General features: G+C 46.4%; 1 protein-coding gene across 2 annotated transcripts in view; it reads left to right on the top strand.

Annotated features, from left to right (window-relative positions):
- The window catches only part of FAM32A (family with sequence similarity 32 member A), a 271,335-nt gene extending 256,538 nt beyond the window's left edge, over nt 1-14,797 (top strand). The window contains exons 2-5 of one of the 2 annotated variants that reach the window (XM_055542189.1): nt 9,351-9,448; nt 9,566-9,707; nt 14,234-14,287; nt 14,538-14,797. In XM_055542189.1, coding sequence (XP_055398164.1) covers nt 9,375-9,448; nt 9,566-9,707; nt 14,234-14,287; nt 14,538-14,606 — 339 coding nt within the window. In that variant the 5' untranslated portion in view covers nt 9,351-9,374 and the 3' untranslated portion in view covers nt 14,607-14,797. Of the gene's footprint in view, nt 1-9,305; nt 9,449-9,565; nt 9,708-14,233; nt 14,288-14,537 lie in introns of those variants that run through there. The other variant, XM_055542178.1, reaches the window with a different exon arrangement.
- Nucleotides 14,798-17,977: the final 3,180 nt, after the last annotated feature.

Below are 17,977 nucleotides of genomic sequence, written 5' to 3'. Positions count from 1 at the left end.
CTCTAAAAATGTCTATTAAAGCAAAACAAAACGGTTAAAGGATTTGAATAGACGTCTCTCCAAAGAAGATATACAAATGATAAGCACATGAAAACATGCTCCACATCACTAGTCATTAGATAAATTAAATGCAAATCAAAACCACACTCACTAGGATGGCTATAATAAAAAAAGGCACACAATAACCAGTGTTAACCAGGAGGTAGATATATCAGAACCAGTGTACACTGCTGGTGTGTGTTCATGTATGCGTGCTCAGTCACTCAGTCATATCCAACTCTTTGTGACCCTATGGACTATAGCCCGTCAGGCTCTTCTGTCCATGGGATTCTCCAGGCAAGAATATTGGAGTGGGTTGCCATGCCCTCCTCCAGGGGATCTTCCTGACCCAGGATGGAACCCACATCTTCAGTGTCTCCTGCATTGCAGGTGGATTCTTTACCACTGACCCATTGGGGAAGTCCTCACACCACTGACAAAAATGCACAATTATGCAGCCACTTTGGGAAACAATCTGGCAGGTCTTTAAAAAGTTAAACTTAGAGTTACCATATGACCCAGCAATTTCTACTCCTAGGTGAAGAGAATTGAAAATCTATGTCCCCATAAAAACTTGTACGTGAATGCTCACTGCAGCATTATTCAAAACGGACAAAAAGTAGAAACAACACAAATGGCCATCAATCAGTGAATGGATAAAGAAACTGTGGTCTATCCATACAATGGAATATTATCCAGTCATAATAGGGAATGATTCATTGATTCATGCTACATCGTGGATGAACCTCAGAAACATTATGCTGAGTTAAAGAAGTCAGATGCAAAAGGCCACATGTTGTACGATCCCATTTATTTGAAATGTCCAGAACAGACAAATCCACAGAGACAGAGAACAAATTCATGGTTGCCAGAGGCTGAGGGAGGGGGCATGGGGAGTGACTGGTAATGGCATAGGGCTCCTTTAAAATTTTTTATTTTATTTTTGCCTGTGCTGGGTCTCTGTTGCTGTGAGCAGGGTTTCTCTACCTGTGGCAAGTGGGGGCTGCTCTTTGGTTGCAGTGTGCAGGCTTCTCACTGAGGTGGCTTCTCTTGTTGCTGCTCTCAGACTCCAGAGCGCAGGCTCAGTAGTTGTGGCACATGGGCTTAGCTGCCCCACGGCACGTGGGGTTCTCCCGGACCAAGGATCAAACCCATGTTGTAGAATGTGTCGGAATCCCCTCCCTTTTTAAGGCTGAATAATATTCCATGTTATGGATCTACCATGCTTTGTTCATCTATTCATCCACCCATGGAGACTTGGGGTTCTTTCATTCACCTTTTGGCTGTTGTGAATAACACTGCTGTGAACACTAGTGTACACGGCAGTTATGTCCTTTCTTCTGTTGCGGGATATTGTGTTTAATCACCATGTCTCCTTAGGCCCCTGATCATCAGTCGGTGGTTTGGGGTTTTGGGGAAGTTTGGTGGGTTTTTTTCATTACTTTGATAGTCTGGACCAAACTAGTCAATCCTAAAGGAAATCAACCCTGAATATTCATTGAAAGGACTGATGCTGATGCTGAAACTCCAATGTTTTGGCCACCTGATGTGATGAGCTAACTCATTGGAAAAGACCCTGATGCTGGGAAAGATTGGAGACAAAACAAGAAGGGGGTGGCAGAAGATGAGGTGGTTGGATGGCATCACCAACTCAGTGGACATGAATTTGAGCAAAGTCCGGGAGATAGTGAAGGACAGAGGAGCCTGACGTGCTGCTGTCCATGGGGTTGCAAAGAGTCAGACACGACTTAGTGACTGAACAACAACAACAAAATCAGTCTTGAGGCGTACTAGTCAGAGCCTTTGTAGAATGGCCCTCATTTTGATTTGTCTGATGCTTTCTTATGATTGGACTGAATTTATGGGTTGGTGGGGGAAAGACCTCAGAGGTGATATACCTAGCTCATTGGAACTGAACCAAACTTGGGTCTGACCCCCTGCCTGCAGCAAAGCCAATCTAATGACACCGGATTGTTCAGAAGGAAATTTCAGCGTTTATGGCAAGGTGCCCAATGCAGAGCCCAACAAGAAGAATGGGCAGCTCATGTTCAAAAGACCTGAAAACCGTAATGCTTTTCAGGAAAGGGTTTTTAAAAGCAAGGTGAAAGAGCAAGTCACAGGGTGAATGGTCAGCTCTTGTATGTCCTTTTCACTGGGTGGTGGTGAGGTATCAAGGTGGCTATTTGGGGGAATCTCGATCCTCAACCTTCTGATTCCAACCAGTCTGGGGTTACCTGCTTGTGGGCAGCATACAGTTAACTTCTTCCCCCTGCTGGGGGTTTCAATATCTGCTGTGTGCTGTGCTTAGTCACTCAGTCCTGTCTGACTCTTTGGGACCCCATGGACTATAGCCCATGAGGCTCCTCTGTCCATGTGGATTCTCCAGGCAAGAATACTAGAGTGAGCTGCCATGCCTTCCTCCAGGGGATCTTCCCAACCCAGGGATCAAACCCAGGTCTCCCATATTGCAGCCGGATTCTTTACCGTCTGAGCCATTAGGGAAACCAAAACAGCTCAATTAGGGCTCGGAATATCATCTACAGTTTTTGAGGAGGAACTAAAGGTCTTTTACTATGTCAATGACTAAAGTATTACTATTTTGTTTGCTTACCTGTTTTCCTTTCTTTCTACATTTTCTCACTTCTCTGATTAAGTTCACTCTTCAGAACTTGGGAAAGGCCTAGGACACTAAAACTTTTCTAAGAACAAAAGGCAGAAGACAAGGGGGTCTGTCTCAGGCAAGGCCCTACAGGGTCCTGCTCAATTTCATTACCATGTCATACCAGAGATTACTTTTTTTTTAAGGTTTTTTTTTTTAATGTGGGCCTTTTTTTTTTTTAAGTCTTTACTGAATTTGTTACAATATTATTTCTGTGTTGTGTTTTGGTAGTTTGGCCATGAGGTAGGTGGGACCTTAGCTCTCTGATCAGGGATCGAAACCGCACCCCTTGCAGTGGGAGGTTACATCTTAACCACTGGGCCACCAGCAAAGTCCCACCAGGGATTACTTGAGGGCTGTGCCACGTTACCGACAACTCTGTCTTGCTTGGAAGGCACTATTTCCCCTGTTTTCCCACCATACCATATGTGTTTCTCCCCCCTTTCCATACCTTATTCTTTGAAAACAATGCAGATTGTCTTAAAGAAATGCTCCTTTCAAGAGTCCTTGATAGCACAGGGGGAGATGTCATGTGATAAAGCAAAGACATTGACAACCTGGAAAAGTTGGAAAGTGATTTTGAAGAATATACTCTTAGGATGAAGACCTTGAGGAAGCCCTAACTGATTCATTGTATTTTCTTTGTTTGTAGACAAAGCAGCAGCATATGATGAAAATCTTGAGACTCTTTAAGAGGATATAAATTAAGGGGTGGTGGTCTGGTCATTAAGAGTCTGCCTTGCAATGCAGAGGACTCAGGTTTGATCCCTGGTGGGGGAACTACGATCCCACCCACAGGCCTCAGAGCAGCCAGGCCCATGCACCGCAGCTACTGAAACACACACGCCCTGGAGTCTATGAGCTGCAGCTACCGGGTCAGCCTGCCACAGAGTCCATGCACCACACCAAAAATCCACACAACTAAGACCCGACAAAGCCAAATAAAATACAAATTAAAAGAAAGGAAATAAAAATTTTAAGTGATCAAAAGCATTGTGTCATAGTTTATTTGCCACGTTTACCCCCCTAGAACACAAATTATCAGTGAAGTTAATCACCCTCAAGAGGATGAAAATTGGTTCGGGAGAGTAGGGGACAAGAAAACAAATATTTCAATAGGCCACAAAGTGGCCCTCCAAAGCTTAAACCTCCCTGACAAAATCTTAGTTCATCAGTATTTAACTGTCTCTTTAAATTAAATTAAAGTGGTCTCTTTAGGAGGTAATAATGGGGAGTAAAAGTTGAGAAACGCTTTCCTAAGATTTATAAAATAATGCATAATCTTTATAAAAAGATTTATAAAAGTAATCCTCTTATTTGAGAGGATGGCCTCATAGTGGGTGACAAGGGTCGAACACTCAGTATGCATGGATTACATTTGTGCCTCAGTTTCTATACCTATTAATATAAAACTAGGATGTTAATTAAAATTAGGTTTAGGGTTAGGGTTTTATTAATGTATAATTAGGATGATCCAACCAGTCAATCCTAAAGGAAATCAGTCCTGAATATTCATTGGAAGGACTGATGCTGAAGCTGAAACTCCAATACTTTGGCCACCTGACGCGAAGAACTGACTCATTGGAAAAGACCCTGATGCTGGGAAAGATTGAAGGCAGGAGGAGAAAGGGACAACAGAGGATGAGATGAGATGGTTGGATGGCATCACCGGCTCAATGGACATGAGTCTGAGCAAGCTCCAACAGTTGGTGATGGACAGGGAAGCCTGGCATGCTGCACTCCATGGGGTTGCAGAGAGTTGGACACAACTGAGTGACTGAATTGAACTGAGGATGATTTACATAAAAGGGTGACTGTGAGAGTAAATGAGGTTATCCATATGAATTCATATAAGTATTACCTGTTGTTGTTGTGATCATCATTCTCATTTTATAAAAGAGGGAAGAGAAATTCAAAGAAGTCAAGCCACTTGCTCCAGGGCACACAGCCTTGGAAGTGACAAAAAGGGAGCTCCTAAGCCGCTGGGTTGCCTAGGGGAGAACAGATCTTCCCACCTGAGTCTGTCCTGTCCCTCCCTGAGAAGTTGGTGCTACCTGGTCAAAGGTTGAGCCTGTGGCTGGAAATTGGGCAGTCATTTGCTGCCCCCTGCAGGTAGAATGCGAAAAGGCTGACATCTTGCCCTCTTTCATCAGGCCCCCTCGAGATTTATGGGAGCTTGCTTCTTTTCACTTTTTCTCGCTCTCCACACTGCTAATGCCCTCCCAAAAAAGTCCCTGGCACAGTTTGGGCAACAGAAATACAAATTTAAATGCATAAACACAGATATTCTTGGACTCAGCAATTCCACTGCTACAGATTCAGTTCAGTTCTAGTTCAGCTCAGTCGTGTCTGACTCTTTGCAATCCCACGAACTGCAGCATACCAGGCCTCCCTGTCCATCACCAGCTCCTGGAGTCCACCCAAACCGATGTCCATTGAGTCGGTGATGCCATCAAGCCATCTTATCCTCTGTTGTCCCCTTCTCCGCCTGCCCTCAATCTTTCCCAGCATCAGGGTCTTTTCAAATGAGTCAGCTCTTCGCATCAGGTGGCCAAAGTATTGGAGTTTCAGCTTCAACATCAGTCCTTCCAATGAACACCCAGGATTGATCTCCTTTAGGATGGACTGGTTGGATCTCCTTGCAGTCCAAGGGACTCTCAAGAGTCTTCTCCAATATCACAGTTCAAAAGCATCAATTCTTCAGCACTCAGCTTTCTTTACAGTCCAACTCTTACATCCATACACAAGTACTGGAAAAACCATAGCCTTGACTAGACAGACCTTTGTTGGCAAAGTAATGTCTCTGCTTTTTAATATGCTGTCTAGGTTGGTCATGACTTTCTTTCCAAGGAGTAAGTGTCTTTTAATTTCATTGCTGCAGTCACCATCTGCAGTGATTTTGGAGCCCCCAAAAATAAAGTCTGACACTGTTTCCACTATTTCCCCATCTATTGGCCATGAAGTGATGGGACCAGATGCCATGATCTTTGTTTTTTGGATGTTGAGCTTTAAGCCAACTTTTTCACTCTCCTCTTTCACATTCTTCAATAGGCTCTTTAGTTCCTCTTCACTTTCTCCCATAAGGGTTGTGTCATCTGCACATCTGAGGTTATTGATATTTCTCCCAGCAATCTTGATTTCAGCTTGTGCTTCCTCCAGCCCAGCGTTTCTCATGATGTACTCTGCATATAAGTTAAATAAGCAGGGTGACAATATACAGCCTTGACGTACTCCTTTTCCTATTTGGAACCAGTCTGTTGTTCCATGTCCAGTTCCAACTGTTGCTTCCTGACCTCAAGAAGCAGGTCAGGTGGTCTGGTATTCCCGTCTCTTTCAGAATTTTCCACAGTTTACTGTGATCCACACAGTCAAAGGCTTTGGCATAGTCAATAAAGCAGAAACAGATGTTTTCCTGGAAATTTCTTGCTTTTTCGATGATCCAGTGGATGTTGGCAATTTGATCTCTGGTTCCTCTGCCTTTTCTAAAACCAGCTTGAACATCTGGAAGTTCACGGTTCCTGTATTGCTGAAGCCTGGCTTGGAGAATTTTAAGCATTACTTTACTAGTGTGTGAGATGAGTGCTATTGTGCGGTAGTTGGAGCATTCTTTGGCATTGCCTTTCTTTGGGACTGAATGAAAACTGACCTTTTTCAGTCCTGTGGCCACTGCTGAGTTTTCCAAATTTGCTGGCGTATTGAAAAAATGGCAAATTTGCTGAAATTGAAGAAAGTGGGGAAAATCACTAGACCATTCAGGTATGACCTAAATCAAATCCCTTATGACTATACAGTGGAAGTGAGAAATAGATTTAAGGGACTAGATCTGATAGACAGAGTGCCTGATGAACTATGGATGGAGGTTTCTTGACATTGTGCAGGAGACAGGAATCAAGAACATCGCCAAAAAAAAGAAATGCAAAAAAGCAAAATGGCTGTCTGAGGAGGCCTTACAAATAGCTGTGAAAAGAAGAGAAGCGAAAAGCAAAGGAGAAAAGGAAAGATATACCCATTTGAATGCAGAGTTCCAAAGAATAGCAAGGAGAGATGAGAAAGCCTTCCTCGGTGATCAATGCAAACAAATAGAGGAAAACAATAGAATGGGAAAGACTAGAGATCTCTTCAAGAAAATTAGAGATACCAAGGGAACATTTCATGCAAAGATGGGCTCAATAAAGAAAGGAAATGGTAGGGACCTAACAAAGCAGAAGATATTAAGAAGAGGTGGCAAGAATACACAGAAGAACTGTACAAAAAAGAGCTTCACGACCCAGATAATCACAATGGTGTGATCACTCACCTAGAGCCAGACATCCTGGAATGTGAAGTCAAGTGGGCCTTAGGAAGCATCACTACGAACAAAGCTAGTGGAGGTGATGGAATTCCAGTTGAGCTATTTCAAATCCTGAAAGATGATGCTGTGAAAGTGCTGCACTCGATATGCCAGCTACAGATTCAAGCCACTTGCAAAAGTCAGGTAAAATTTATGGGCAGGTAGATGGTCACTGGGGAGGGCGTCACTCAGCCACCAGACATGCAGCTTTGAGAAAGGTGGGGTAGAGGTGTACCTGCTTTCTTGTGAAGCGTTTCGAGATATTTTGATAAGAAAAATCAGAGACAGAAATAAAAGAATGTCACAAGATATATATATGCCTATATAGGCATATACACACTTTTAGCTTTCCCAGGTGGCTCAGCGGTAAAGTATCTACCTACTGTGTGTGAGATATGGGTGCCATCCCTGGGTCGGGAAGTTCCCTGAGGGAAGGAAATGGCAACCCACTCCAGTATTCTTGCCTGGGAAATTCCATGGACAGAGGAGCCTGGCAGGCTACAGTTCATGGGGTCTTAAAGAATCGGACATGACTTAGTGACTATACAACCAACACACATTTCTGTGCTGTAAAGAATCAAAATGAACGTGTTAATCGGTTTGGAAAGAAACAGGAAGTTTCTACTCTTTTGTTTGTTTTTCTACTCTTGTTTTCCTTTTTTTTCTTTCTTTTAACCTTTTCTGTACTGCATGGTTTTCTTACGTGGAGCATGCGCACGTATGTGTGTGTGTGTGTGTGTGTGTGTGTGTGTGTGTATATTTATTTATTTTTAATGTTAGAAAAAAATTATGGGAGATTTTAGGTTTCTTCCCTGTTTTCCTCAGTATTAAAAATTCAACAATAAAAAATGTTAACTCAATACATGAAAAGAAAAAAGAAAAAAATCCATAAAGGCAGTCATGATATTCTGATAGAGAAAAGAGTCAAACAGAAAGCAAGCATGGAGTAAGATCCCATTTTTACTTTTTAAAATTAGAGATAAGAGATTGAAATAAAGAAATTAACACAGCAACAGATTTTTTTTCCCCTAGATGGGTTCTACTGCCTTCTTTGGGTTTTTCTGTATTTTTTTAATTACATATTCCACAGTTAATGTTTGTGTATCTTTTGTAATCTGATAAAAAATAAATAGATAGATGCACAATACTGTGAACATATTTAATGCTAATGAGTTGTGCCAAAGAATTGATGCTTTCCAATTGTGCTGCTGGAGAAGACTTTTGAGAGTCCTTTGCACAGCAAGATCAAACCAGTCATCCTTAAGGAAATCAACTCTGAGTATTCATTGGAAGGAATGATGCTTAAGCTGAAACTCCAATACTTTCGCCACCTGACGCGAAGAACTGACTCATTGTAAAAGACTCTGATGCAGGGAAAGATTGAAGGCAGGAGAAGAAGGGGACCACAGAGGATGAGATGGTTGGATGGCATCATAGGCTCCATGGATATGAGTCTGGGCAAGTCTGGGCACTATCCGGGAGATAGTGGCAGACAGAGAAGCCTGGAGGCTACAGTCCATGAGGTGGCAGAGTCAGACCCGACCTAGTGACTGAACAACAAAACAACATACAAGTTAAATGTTCGTGAAAGGTACAATTTAAATGGGTGCATTTTACTGTCTATAAATTGTACCCCAATTAAATCGATTTTTAAAAATATTTTAAATACCACAAAAGTATTTCACATACTATCCTCATTTACCTGAAAAACTAATGATTACTTATACGGTTTACAAAATCAGTTTATCCATTGAACCCTCAAATATGGCAGTGACAGAGAACACAATATCCAAATACGGGCAAACCACTCAAGAAAACGTTGCTGTGCTGTGCTTAGTCGCTCAGTCGTGTCCGACTCTTTGCGACCCCATGGACTGTGGCCCATCAGGCTCCTCTATCCCTCGGGATTCTCCAGGCAAGAATACTGGAGTGGGTTGCCGTGCCCTCCTCCAGAGATCTTCCCAACCCAGGGATGGAACCCAGATGTCCCGCATTGCAGACGGATCCTTTACAGTCTGAGCCACCAGGGAAGCCCCAAGAAAACGCTGGGTTTTAGGAAATACGGCCTGTGTTCAACTGGCTTCCCGGGTCCAGGCGCCCAAGATGGGGGAAATCGGGGTCGGGAGCCAAAGTCGGTAATATTGGCAGGAAACAGGACGCAAAGACTAGGACGAGCTTGACTCTGCCGGCTAGCCGCCCGGAACCCGGAAGTGTGGCTTAAGTCAAAATTCCAACACCGCATGCGCGCCGCCGAGATGACCAATAAAAACAAAGGGAGGCGGGTATGGGGGAGGGGCTATCAAACCGGAAGTGTGGCGTTTTACTTCCTGAACTTTCCAGGAGGCCATGGAGGCCTACGAGCAGGTCCAAAAGGGACCCCTGAAGCTGAAAGGCGTCGCAGAGCTTGGAGTGACTAAGCGGTAAGTCCTGAATCCCAGGAGACCCTGTATTCTCTTCTTTAAGCCTCTCCCTGAGACCTCCGGGTGTTGCCCTCTGATGCGCCGTTATCCACCTCTCCTACCCGACTCATCTTCTAGGAAGAAGAAAAAGAAAGACAAAGACAAGGCGAAACTCCTGGAAGCGATGGGAACGAGCAAAAAGAACGAGGAGGAGAAGCGGCGCGGACTGGACAAGCGGACACCGGCCCAAGCGGCATTCGAGAAGATGCAGGAGAAGCGGGTAAGGCGGGTGGGAAGCCTCGGGATGCCCCTCATCGCGAGTCGGGGTCTCCCTGGATGGATTCAGAGGCAAGACCCGGGACGCACGGGGTAGGGAGAACGGTCAGAGAGGACCTTAATTCCGGGGAGAAGATAGTGCGTAAGAGAGGAAGAGTTCACGGTGGGGAGGACAAGAAGATTCTTCGGCCAGAGTGGACCACAAAGGGGAGAGACAGAGACCCAGGTTTCGATTCCAACGCTGTCGCTCATTTGCCCTGTGACACTGGGTCAGTGACTCACCTCTTGGTGCCTCAGTTTCCACAAATATAAGGGTCAGGATAATGCTGTCTCCTAAGAGGGATGGAAACTTTGCATGAGGTGACGTGGATAAATGGCACTTAGTCTGGCATAAAGTCAGTGCTCAGTTGATGTTCACGGTTGACGTTAAATGAGCGTACCAGCTGCTGTAAGTCACCACAGAGTGTTTCCATGACAACTTTGGCAGCTTCAAATATGTTGTATTTTCAAGCTCTGATGAATGAATTCTCTTCATGTTAAATATTTAATAAATTCAGGTGACGGAAGGATAGGTCAGCGTGGGATAGATAAGTTCTGCCCATTATGCTTGGGGGAGGGAGTAATCAGTCTAGGTCCCTTGGTTCCCACCGGGATGCTGTTCCTCCCCCACCTCCCGCCTCAAGACAGTTCGGCAATGTTTAGAGACGTTTTGTTTAGAAACTTTTTTTTTCTTTTTTTACAACTTGGGTGTGTTGAGGGGTGGGGAGGGGTGCTGCTAGTGCTTGAGACAATGTGTGCACCCACCCACCCCCACCCCCGCCCCGCTCAGGCCCGGCAAAGATTGATCTGGCCCAAAATGTCATTAGTGCCCAGGCTGAGAAACACTAACCCTGGACTTGGTGATTTTGTCCAGTAATATCAGCAAAAATTAACTCATTACTTCCAGGCCTAATTGAGTCATAGGAGAAAAAAGAGAGAGAGACAACTCACTGGCTTTGACAAGATTGTGTCCCATTCTATCTCTGCTGCTCTTGGTGATGTAACTCTGGGCGAGCTGGCTCACCTCCCACAACTTAATTTCTTCATCTCTGTAATGGACTCAAGTCCCAGCCTCAAACCAATAGGTTTGTGGTGAGGATTTAACAAGTGAATGCAGTTAAGCTGCTTCCTTAAGAATCTAGTCAGAGGCAGGGCTGGGATTTTACTGCTGGAGTTGGGATGGGATGGGAGAGAGAGATTCATACAACTGTCAAAATGACCAATAATGGCCCCTCAGAGTAGGGCAGTCATAGTGGAAGTAATGGAAGGTGTCAAGTTTGGGACTGGTTTTGAAGGAAGAATAGCCAGATAAGCTGATGGGTTGGGTGTGGGTTGGGAAAGAGGAATCAAGGATGATCAAGATTTTTGGTGGGAGAAGCTGGGTGAATGGAGGTACTGGTTTACTGAAATTGGAAGGACTGTAAGTAAAGCAGGTTTCTATAAAGCGGGGGAGCAAGATCTTAGTTTTAGGGACTTCTTGGGCTTCCCAGGTGGCACTAGTGGTAAAGAATTCACTTGCCAATGCAGGAGACATGGTACCAATACAGGAGACATAGACCCAGTCCCTGGGTCAGGAAGATCCCCTGGAGTAGGAAGCGGCACCCCACTCCAGTATTCTTTATATATATATAATTTTATTTTTGCCTGAGGTGGGTCTTCATTGCTGTGAGGGCCTTTTGTCTAGTTGTGGCCAGCAGTGGCTACTCTTACTTGTATTGTGAGGGCTTCTCATTGAAGTGGCTTCTCTTATTGCCCCACTCCAGTATTCTTGCCTGGAAAATTCCATGGGCAGAGGAGACTAATGGGCTACAGTCGGTGGGGCAACTGAGCAACAGAGCGTGCATGTGCACACACACACACACACACACACACACTCTCCAATGGTTATGAATCTGCCTTCCAGTGCAAGGGACGTGGGTTCCATCCATGGTCAGGGAACTAAGATCCACTTATCTTGGAGCAGCTAAGCCTGTGTGCAGCAAGGCAGCATGCATGGCAGTGAAGACCCCGAATGCTGCAACAAAGACCCAGTGCAGCCAAAAAAAAGAAAAGATCTTGGTTTTAGAGGTTAAATTTGAGTGCCTGTTAAAAATTCAAGCAGAGAATTCTCATGGACATTCTTTGATACCTGAACCTGCAGTTTGGAGGAAAGGTCTGGGTAGTTGTTCTGGGACTGCATGAGATCCTTCGAGGAGGCATAATGACAGAAGAGGTCTAGGATCAAACCTCTGATGATCAGAGGGTAGGAGAGAGGAAATTGCAAGGGAGCACAAGCCAGAAGGATACCAGGAGAGAGCATGTTCTTAGGAGCTGAGTGGAGAAAGTGTTCCAAGAGGAATAAGCAGGACTTCCCTGGTGGTCCAGTGGTTAAGGATCCACAGAACTAAGATCCCACAGGCTGCAGGACAGCTACACCCAAGTGCCACAACTAGAAAGAAAGACCGAACACCACCATTAAGAGCCCACGCTCACACAGCCATAAATAAATCTGATTTACCCTGAATTCCTTAAAATTTTTTTTTTTTAATTAGAAGTGATCAACTGCACTCCAAGCCGTTTGTGGCGTTTGTGGTGGGGAGGGAAGGAAGACTGATTTGAGTGGATCCACGTGGGGGTGGGGAAAGGCAGAGGTGCAGACAAGGATTTGTAACGAGTCTCAGGAGATTTGCTGTCAAAGGGAATGGAGAAACTCCTCCAGCTGGAGGGTAGAAGATCAAGGTGAAATTTTTGTTGTTGGAAATGAAGGACTCCTGAGGGTTTTGTTTGATGGAGGAGAGGGGTGTGGGGGAGAAGGTGCAGGCAAAGCGAGGACAGTTGGGAAATGCGGATTCCCTCACGGAAGAGTGTTGGATTGAGCACAGTGGGTGTTATAGGCTGGACAGCTCCTAGAAGGCTCCAGCCTGGTGGAAAGGGTCAGGGCTTGGCATCTCCAGCTCCATCACCCACTCTTCACTCTGGTCCTGATTTTTTCTTGTCTGTGAAGTGGGGTATGTGCCAGCACCTGTGTTAGCCTGTGAATTTGGTGCATGGAGTGGGAGGAGGGAGGGCAGAGCCCCGCCAAGTGCCTGGCATTGGTGACAGCTGGTCAGGTCAGCATGGCCTCTTGTGAGGAGACATGAACCCCACTGGGCTCACAGCAGGAAGAGGCAGGGATGGACAAAGCAGAGACTTGAGAGAGAGAGGGAGTGTCAGCCAGGTGTTAGCCAACTGGATACAGAGGGAGATGAGGAGGCAGCAAAGGAGACAGCCAGGTGGCAGTCTACAGTCTATCTCAAGCTTCCCTGGGTTGACTGGCTTTAATTGGGTGCTTCTTCTGCTGGCCTCCCTGGGAACCTGGTATACCAAGATGGCAGCTGGAGCCCAGCCAGGCTGGAACATCTGAGATAGCTTCACCATGGAGTGTCTGGTACCTCAGAGCTTCCAGGACATCCCTCCCCACACGTCATCTCATTCTCCAGGTCCTTTCTTTCCAGCAAGGTCATCAGACTTCCCACATGATGACTACCTTCTAAGAACACAAAGCAAAAGCTGCTAGGTCTTCCTATGTTTTCAGCACTGGCACTGAATTCTGTTAAGTAAACTGTGTCACAGGACCAGCCCAGAGTCAGCATGGTAGGGGACTGCACTGGGGCAGCAGTACCAGGCAGCTGGGTTCATTTGCAGGGGAGGTGGGGGAGCACCACAGTGAGTTGGCCGCAGTCACCCAGCTAGTAAGTGAGAGCCGGGTGTGGCCCCACATCAGTCTGACTCTGCATCCCATGCTTTTAACTCATACCAGGTACTGCTGGTGTTAAGCAAGGAATGGGGGAGGGCATGGTGGTACAGGATGGATGTTCCAGCATTATGCTTGTCAAGGTGATCTGGATCTTGTAGCCTCCTTGATACTGTGTACCATCACTCAGGAGGCTCAGTGGTAAAGAATCTGCCTCCAGTACAGAAGATACAGGAGACACGGGTTCGATTCCTGGGTTGGGAAGATCCCCTGGACAAGGAAATGGCAACCCACTCGAGTATTCTTGCCTGGAAAAATGCCGTAGACAGAGGAGCCTGGTGGGCTATAGTCCATGGAGTTGCAGAGAGTCGGACACGATTGAGCACGCACACACTGTCACTCAAGCTCTTAATATGTGTCAGGCCCTTTACCTTCCTCATTTATTATCCTTCCTCAGACCCCTTCTGAGACTTTTCTTCTTCTGCAAACTGGGAAAGCAGTCAATTGCCAAAGGATGCAGGAAGCGCATATATAGCTCCCAGCAGGGTCTCCTTAAGTCAATGGTAGTATGTCTCCCACCACTCAGACCAAACAGCAGCTGATGAGAGTTCCTAGTGGGGCATGTTATGGCCACGCATCCCTGCTAGACCCTCCTGAGTGGAGTCGAGGGAGGGGCGGGGTGTATATCCTGAGACCTCCAGCCATACTGAGTGTGAGAGCCAGGCTGGCCCGGGCTGCACCAGGCATGTGACTCACCTCCACTTCTCTCCTCTCTTCAGCAAATGGAAAGGATCCTGAAGAAAGCATCCAAAACCCACAAGCAGAGAGTAGAGGTACGTCACGTGCTGGTGGGGGAGACTGGGCCACATAGGGGCCAGGCTGGGCCGAGAGGCTGGGAACCTGGCAGAGGAGCATTGGAGTGCTGGCAGATCCACCCAGCCTCCCCAGGGTCATTTAAGGGCAGGGCATCCAGGAGGCCTGGCAGGGTGGATTTGAAAGGGGGTGGGGGTTCACTGAGAAGAGAGAGCATGGAGAAAAGGGACTGGGCACTGCTGACATGGCATTTCCCCTTGGCTTTCCCAGGACTTCAACAGACACCTGGACACGCTCACAGAGCACTATGACATTCCCAAAGTCAGCTGGACCAAGTAGCAGGCCCACCATGGGTACCGAGTGGCATCGAGGAGGAGCAGAAGGCAACGTCGCGGCTCTGTTTGGGGCCTTTGGTATTTTCTAGAAACATTCTGTGCACACATCCTTGCGTCTTCTGCTGAGACAGTGCTTTGCAAAGCTGTGTGTCCTCATTCTGGAACTTGATTAAAGTAAGACTGTCCTTTTCCTCAGTTTTGATTTCTCAGTAGCACATAGAAGAGAGACCTCTTAGTTTGAAAAGTTTATCCAGAGATGAAGGTTATTTCTGGGTAAGTGCTGTGGAAAAGTGTTCTTAACCCCAAATTGCCTCTGACTCTTCAACAGCCAACCAGCTGGCTTTGCGTGGCTAAAACTGACTCCAGAGAACAAAGAGCTGATGTCGTCGCGGCCCTGAGCATGTACATCCCTGTAGAGCCCTGCACAGGCTACCCTTCTGAGTTCCTTCTAGCTTGGGGCTTGTGCTCTCCTGGGGCCTGGAGAAGCCACTTGGAGCTCCGTAGCCTTCAGACTGCTTCCTCAGCCACCTGGCCAGTGAGGCAAGACAGCCTGGGAAACAGAACCACCACCTAAGGCACCGATGGAACATACACCTTGTCCCTTTCTGATCCTGTGGCCAGCGTGTAGCCTCTTCTCCCAGCATCCCCATTCCAGACATGGGTCTAGTGGGTGTCACCATGGCAGACATTGCCGGTCAACACAACTTTCTTTGTAAGGGAACCCAGCCAGACACAGCCTGCCATCTTACCCTCAGCCCTGGGCTCCAAGCAGCCCCCTGTATTTATTCAGAGTTGGTACATTACGCGTTTGGCATTCACCAAGGCAGAGCCCCAGCACAGACAGACATGCACACAATTGAAAGGAAGGACTCAGGTCCCCATGCTGGAGAGCCAGGATCTTTGAGGGTCTCTGTGTACCCACCAGATGAGGATCAAGTTGCATTTGCTATTGGGAGAAAGTGTGTTGACAGAGATGCTGAAAGAATAAGAAGGGGAAGAAAAACCAAGTATTGGGTTTGGGGACTGCCACATGTGGAATGCAGAATAAAACAAAAAAGTTATTAAATATAAGTGTGAGTGGCTTAATTACAGACTGTTTGACTACCACTAGAAATGTTGCCTCTTGTATTGTCACTCACAGACAATGTCTATACTGCCAAACCACTATCCCTCAATTTGGAAAAATTAGATGACACGTTTTCACCTGTGGTTTGCAACCCACCTAAGGGAGGTGACGTACTGTCTCATTAGCAGTGGCTGCTTGGGGCAGATTCCCCCATTGACTGGAAGGCGCTTTCAGGCCTTTACCACCCATGAGTCAGCAGTTGGGGTCTTCAGGCGTGATGTGGTGCTGTGAAAAGCATGCATTGACAGTGGGGAAGATGGCTATTCCAATTCTCCCTGCCCATCAGACCACTCCAAAACAGACTGAAAACAATGGGCTTTCTCATGATTCTGTGGGTTGACCAAGCTCAGCTGGGAGGTTCTGCTTCATGAGGTATAGTTTATTTCACGTAAGTTACAGTGACCTGCATGGTGCCAGAGGTCTTCCAGAATCTCTCTTCTTGTAACCTATTCCATGGGGCCAACACAAGTCACTGCCAAACCCTCTCTGGGAGGGAACTACACAGGGCATGGACAACCAGGAGATGGTGCTTTATTGAGGGCCGACAGTCTACCACAGTGGTTCTCAAAATCCCCTGGGGAGCATTAAGAACCACTGATGCTGGGACTTCCCTGGTGGTTCAGTGGTTAGGAATCTGCCCTCCAGTGCAGGAGACGTGGGTTCCATCCCTGGTTGGGGAACTAAGATCCCATGTGCTTTGGGGAAGCTAAGCCCAAGCGCTACAACTAGAGAAGTGTACACACCCAACAGAGAGCCTATACACTGCAAGAAAGACCCGGGGCAGCAAGAATCAAAAAACACACCGCTGCTTCCTGGGTGGGCCTCCATCATGGAGGTTTTTCAGAGCTCCCCAGGTGACCCCAGTGTGCAGCAAAGTTTGAGAGATTCCTGTCTAGCACAATCAGTATGGTCTTTTTTGAGATGTCACAGAGGCCTGTTCATTGACTGCAGCTTCCCTGGTGGCTCAAACAGTAAAGAATCTGCCTGCAGTGCAAGAGACCCAGTTTCAGTCCCTGGGTCAGGAAGATCCCCTGGAGAAGGTAATAGCAACCAACTCCAGTATTCTTGCCTTGAAAATTCCATGGACAGAGGAGCCTGGCAGGCTACAGTCCATGGGGTCACAAAGAGTCACACAACAGAGCAACTATGGTCCTATCCATTCACTGCCAAGGATGAAATTCAGGTGTGATTCAAATTCCTGCAAATATGGAGAAAAGCAGGTTACAAGTAATTTATGTGTAGCACTCGGGGCTTCACTGGTGGCTCAGACAGTAAACAACACCTGCAATGTGGGAGATCTGCATTCAGTCCCTCGGTTGGGAAGATGTGGAGAAGGGCATGGCAACCCACTCCAGTATTCTTTCCTGGAGAGTCCCACGAACAGAAGATTGCAAAGAGTCAGACACGACTGAGCAACTAAGCACAGCACACATACTGTGACAGTACTTTTGGCACTTGGAAATCTGTTTCCTCAAAAGATTTTTGTCCTCCTAGCCCTGCTGACACTGTATTCCAACCATCTCATCTGCCTGCCCCGTCTCCTGCCTTCATCTAAAATGCCCAGCTGCCATTGTTCAGTCGCCAGTCCTGTCCGACTCTTTGTGACCCCATGGACCGCAGCACACTAGGCTTCCTTGTCCTTCACTATTTCCTGGAGTTTGCTCAAACTCCTATCCATGGAGTCGATAAAGCCATCCAACCATCTCATCTGCCTCCCCCGTCTCCTCCTGCCTTCAACCTTTCCCAGCATCAGGGAAATGGCTGGTGATGGGAATTTTCCAGTGAATTGGCTCTTCACATCAGGTGGCCAAAGTATCGGAGCTTCAGCATCAGTCCTTCTAATGAAAATTCAGGGTTGATTTCCTTTAGGATTGACTGGTTTGATCTCCTTGCTGTCCAAGGGACTTTCAAGAGTCTTCCAGCACCAAAGTTCAAAAGCATCAAGTCTTCCAGCACCGCAGTTTGAAAGCATCAATTCTTCAGCGCTCAGCCTTCTTTATAGTCCAACTTTCACATCCATATATGACTATTGGAAAAACCATAGCTTTGACTGTATGGACCTTTGTTGGCCCAGAGCAAGCCTGAAAAGGAAATGCTTCATAATGGAAGCTGTTACCTCTCCTGGGTGGTTTTTCTTTTTGTCTTATGCTTTTGTCATTTCCTCAGTTTTTCTTCAGTAAGATATTTGTAATTAGAAAAGAGACATGTTTTTCTAAAACACTGCAATAAATTAGGGAAGAATGAAGCCA

This window comes from Bubalus kerabau, chromosome 1 (genome assembly GCF_029407905.1).
Source record: "Bubalus kerabau isolate K-KA32 ecotype Philippines breed swamp buffalo chromosome 1, PCC_UOA_SB_1v2, whole genome shotgun sequence".
Taxonomy (NCBI): domain Eukaryota; kingdom Metazoa; phylum Chordata; class Mammalia; order Artiodactyla; family Bovidae; genus Bubalus; species Bubalus kerabau.
This window is presented reverse-complemented; position numbering and strand designations above follow the sequence as displayed.